Source organism: Stegastes partitus, unplaced genomic scaffold (genome assembly GCF_000690725.1).
Source record: "Stegastes partitus isolate 25-593 unplaced genomic scaffold, Stegastes_partitus-1.0.2 Scaffold1936, whole genome shotgun sequence".
Lineage (NCBI taxonomy): Eukaryota > Metazoa > Chordata > Actinopteri > Pomacentridae > Stegastes > Stegastes partitus.
The window spans coordinates 86,657-90,552 of NW_007579667.1; the positions used below are offsets into that span (position 1 = coordinate 86,657).

General features: G+C 45.2%; 1 protein-coding gene across 1 annotated transcript in view; it reads right to left on the reverse strand.

The window, feature by feature from the left end:
• Positions 1–737: 737 nt before the first annotated feature.
• LOC103373254 (solute carrier family 35 member F2-like) overlaps positions 738–3,896 on the reverse strand; it is a 9,388-nt gene continuing 6,229 nt past the window's right edge. The window contains exons 4-5 of the mRNA XM_008303103.1: positions 3,012–3,166; positions 738–974 (exon numbers count right to left, since the gene is read on the reverse strand). Of these exons, the coding sequence (XP_008301325.1) occupies positions 738–974; positions 3,012–3,166 (392 nt within the window). The remainder of the gene's footprint in view (positions 975–3,011; positions 3,167–3,896) is intronic.

Sequence of the window (3,896 nt, forward strand, 5' to 3'; positions counted from 1 at the left end):
GGTGTAGTTTGCCTCCACGTCCACCAGCCCCAGCAGAAAGTATCTCCACCAGCGTCTCCTGAGAATCTGTAAAATATTTCCATCCCCTGCGTTTTAAAGGAAACGACTTCAGTGTGAGACGCTTTGATCGGCTTCAGTTCATTCATTCATTGATAAGAACATAAATGAAACCGACACACTGGACCCAGTTTACATTCACTAGAACCAGCGTGTCAGTGACAGAAACAACTTTCCTCCTGTAGATGTTTAACTCTACACGTTGTTCCAGTCGGCTGTAATCCTCTATCTGATCTGAGCCTTGATTCCACTGTGAGCTGGACTCAGGTATCGTCAGGTCAGAAAACACCTCCGACACTTAAAACATTTAAGGTTTCAAACAGTTTGCTGTTGTGGTAAATTACAGACAATAATCAATAAATCATTAAACGGTTCTGAGACTGTAAACAACGTCCACATCAGAAGTCTGTGTTTGTGTCCATGGAAGTTGTTCTGTTACAACATTCCAACATAAAATGACAGTTTCATGTAAGTAAATGAGCAAAACCTCCCTGTAAACAGATGTTTGCCGTTATTTGAACACACTGTGTTCCTATGAAACACCGTCTGCTGCATCTGTCAGAGGGAAGCGTTCTGAAAGGGATCCATTAGTGTTCATGCAGGCTGCAGGTGTCTCAGTGGTTAGCACCGTTAGCACCGTTAGCNAAGGTGTAGAGATGATGGATGGACGCTCTGATGATTCACAGTTTGGTGCTGCGTCCAACATGGTCCTGTGATGGAAACTCCTCCTCCATCATCACGACCTGCTGCTGGGGACGGTCAGGATCCGAGGAGGATGAAGAGCTGCTGAGGTCGGCGGAGTCGTTGGGGTCGTTGGGGTAATTGTGTTCGGAGGGGTCGTTGTGTGGCGGCACGGTGTTGAAACCAATGAAGCCAATGAGGATGACGACCAGAGAGACCAGGTAGAGTCCAGAGAACTGACAGAGAACAGCTTCAGATTACTGCAGTACTGCAACCTCCAGCCAGAGCACTACAACACTTTGCATCAATCTGTCTGACAACTGGAACTGAAATGATGTTCCCCCAACAAACTGCAGTGTGTCACAGGAAGGAGCTTTTCCTCCACAGCTGAAGGTGTTCTAGTTGTTTCAGGATCTGTAGTGTTTAAGTTGATCTGTTGAGCTATCTGGAGCTAGCTGTAGCTAACTAAAGCCAACCATAGCTAATGTAAGCTAACTGTAGCTAACTAAAGCTAACTTTAGCTAACTGTAGCTAACTAAAGCTAACGATAGCTAATTAAATCTAAGCTAGCTGCAGCTACCTATAGCTAGCTAAAGCTAACTGTAGCTAACTGTCACTGACTAAAGCTAGCCATAACTAAATCTAATTACAGCTAGCTAAGGCTAACTGTAGCTAGCTAAACCTAACTATAGCTAACTGTAGCCTGTTCATGGGTCGCTCGCTCAGCTCAGTGACCTATAGGGGTACCCTTAAACAAACTGAGTTGCTTCAGTTTGTTTTTCTTTCTGTCTGTTTCTGATCCAGTGGTTTGTTAAACTGATCGGATTCCTCTGCTAAACACCATTAGCATTAGCATTAGCTCTGTGCAGCAGATCAACATGTTCATCTGATTTAGCAGCTGTACAATAAACTCTGTATCTGAGACTTTTTTCTTGAAATGATACATTTCAGGAAGTGGTTGGACCGGGTCTCTTCTCTGATTGGCTGCCTCCTCACCTGTCCTGCGTCACTCATCAGACACCTGCAGCTGATCCACTTCATCAAACACCACTTCTTGGTTTTCCGTGTTTCCACTGAAAGCAGCTGAGCAGTGACGTCGTTATGTTCATCACACAACTCGTCTGTGAATCAGACCTAAACCTGAGATGTTTGTCTGAAGACCCACAGAACCGTTGAGAACACAGAGACGTGTGGTCACAGTGATGATCTGTACCAGCAGAGCTTTACATGTCACACGTCAGTCATCTTTGACTATTTAATGCATATATTCCGTTTATATCGGCTCATTAATGGAACGTAGAATAAATACGAGGCCCTCCTCTGAACACCAGAGTATGAACCTGTAGATTTAAAGTTCCTTCTCTTGTTCCACTGTGTTGCACAGAAGCACTGCTGTTCTAATCCACTGCTTTTATTTCTGCAGATTTCAGGATGTGTCTGTTTAATTTTGCTACCTGTGAAGAACTTTGTAGACTGGATTTAGAAAATCCTCCATAAATACAGACTAATGCTACAATGCTGCACAGTCACAGCAGCTCAGAGCTTCAGTGAAGTGACTCGTGGAGGTAAACCTTCAAACTGAGCAGCTCGTGGTCTGATCATGTGGATCCTTCATGAATTGTACGATTTGGAACAAGCTCTTCTGTAAGGAATAATAATTTCAGGTATTTTATGTGTTTAAAGGCATAAAGTGACGATCAGTGATGATCAAAGTGCAGCTCTGTGAACTCACTCTGGGCTCAAACTCTTGGTCACTCATTAACACACTGAGCAGGTCGCTGTGACCCACAAACTGCAGCTTTATCAGCTGCCAACAGTCCGACAGTCTGCTGCTGCTTCCACTCAATCACCAACGGCTCCGGCTGGACTGAGTCCAACTGAAATCAAGCCTGTGTGAGTGAGAGGAAACCCGAGCAGCTCTGCAGAACCTGGACACTGACTCAACACGCTACACTTCTGTAGTTCTGCTGATTAATGCCTTTGGTTGTGGAGGAAGCTCAATGCTCAGTGGTTCCTGTCAGCTTGTTGGCTGAACGTCGTTTCTTTAGATTATTAGTTGTGTTTGAGCAGGTGGTGCTGGACTGGAGACACAGTCCTGATGTTCTGAACCTGACAGCTGCTGAACTTAACATCTAAATGATGGTTTCTGTTGAGCTCAAGCAGGATTCTTTATTTACAGAACACAGACCAGATGCACAGATTTTGGGCTTTTCATGCATGTAGTTGGAGGGAATGAGGAGCACAAACCATCAGTGAAGTCTGAAAGAACTCACGCTGTAGTGGAAGAGGAAGATGCCACAGAAGAGGCTGAACAGGTCAGCGGTGAGCAGCGACAGGTTGACAGAGGTGGCGCTACTGAGCTTCATCACGATGGGCATGAAGCTGTACAGAGCAAACATACAGAGGGCGAAGGAGGCGAACAGCAGCCCTGAGAGCAAAACCACAACTTCATGTCAGTGTGAAGCCATCACAACATCCATCTGCTGCAACACCTGCTTCTCTACAACCAGCTCTGAGCATCAGTATTATGGGATTGATCAGAATCTCAACAGTACAAACTAGTTTCTCCTCAGAGTGGATCCTGTCTGCAGATGGTTCTGGTAGGTTCTGGAGGTTAAACGGTCTTTCCATTGTCTAGAACCGGTTCTGACCAACCACCACCACACATGCTGACATGAGCCTGGAAAGTTTACCCAGAATGCACTTTGTAAAGTTTCCTCTGGTGACTGATCAGAACCAGAAGAAGGTTCTTTGATCTGATGAGACCAAAATTTAGAACTTTTGTTTGAACAGATGTTTGATGGACACTAAACATCATGAACACTCCATCCTCACTGTGAAGACGGCGGCAGCATCATGATGAAGCTTGTAAAGGTGGAGGGTCAAAGAAGGACACTGGGGACTAAAACCAGGTCCAGTGTTCAGACTGAGACACCTGGATGGGTGTAGAACTGATCTGGTGTCAGGTTCTAGCAGAACCCAGATGTGTTCTTCCTCCTAAATGTCATGTGTCTATCTGCTGTACTGATGAAGTTCTGAGGCTCAGAAATGATGGAAAAAGTCCATTAAAGTGATCAATCTGGACCCTCCTCTGTGGACTTGAAGGACCTGGACCTCTGGAACATTCACAGTCTGAAGGTAGAACTCTGGTCAGTAGA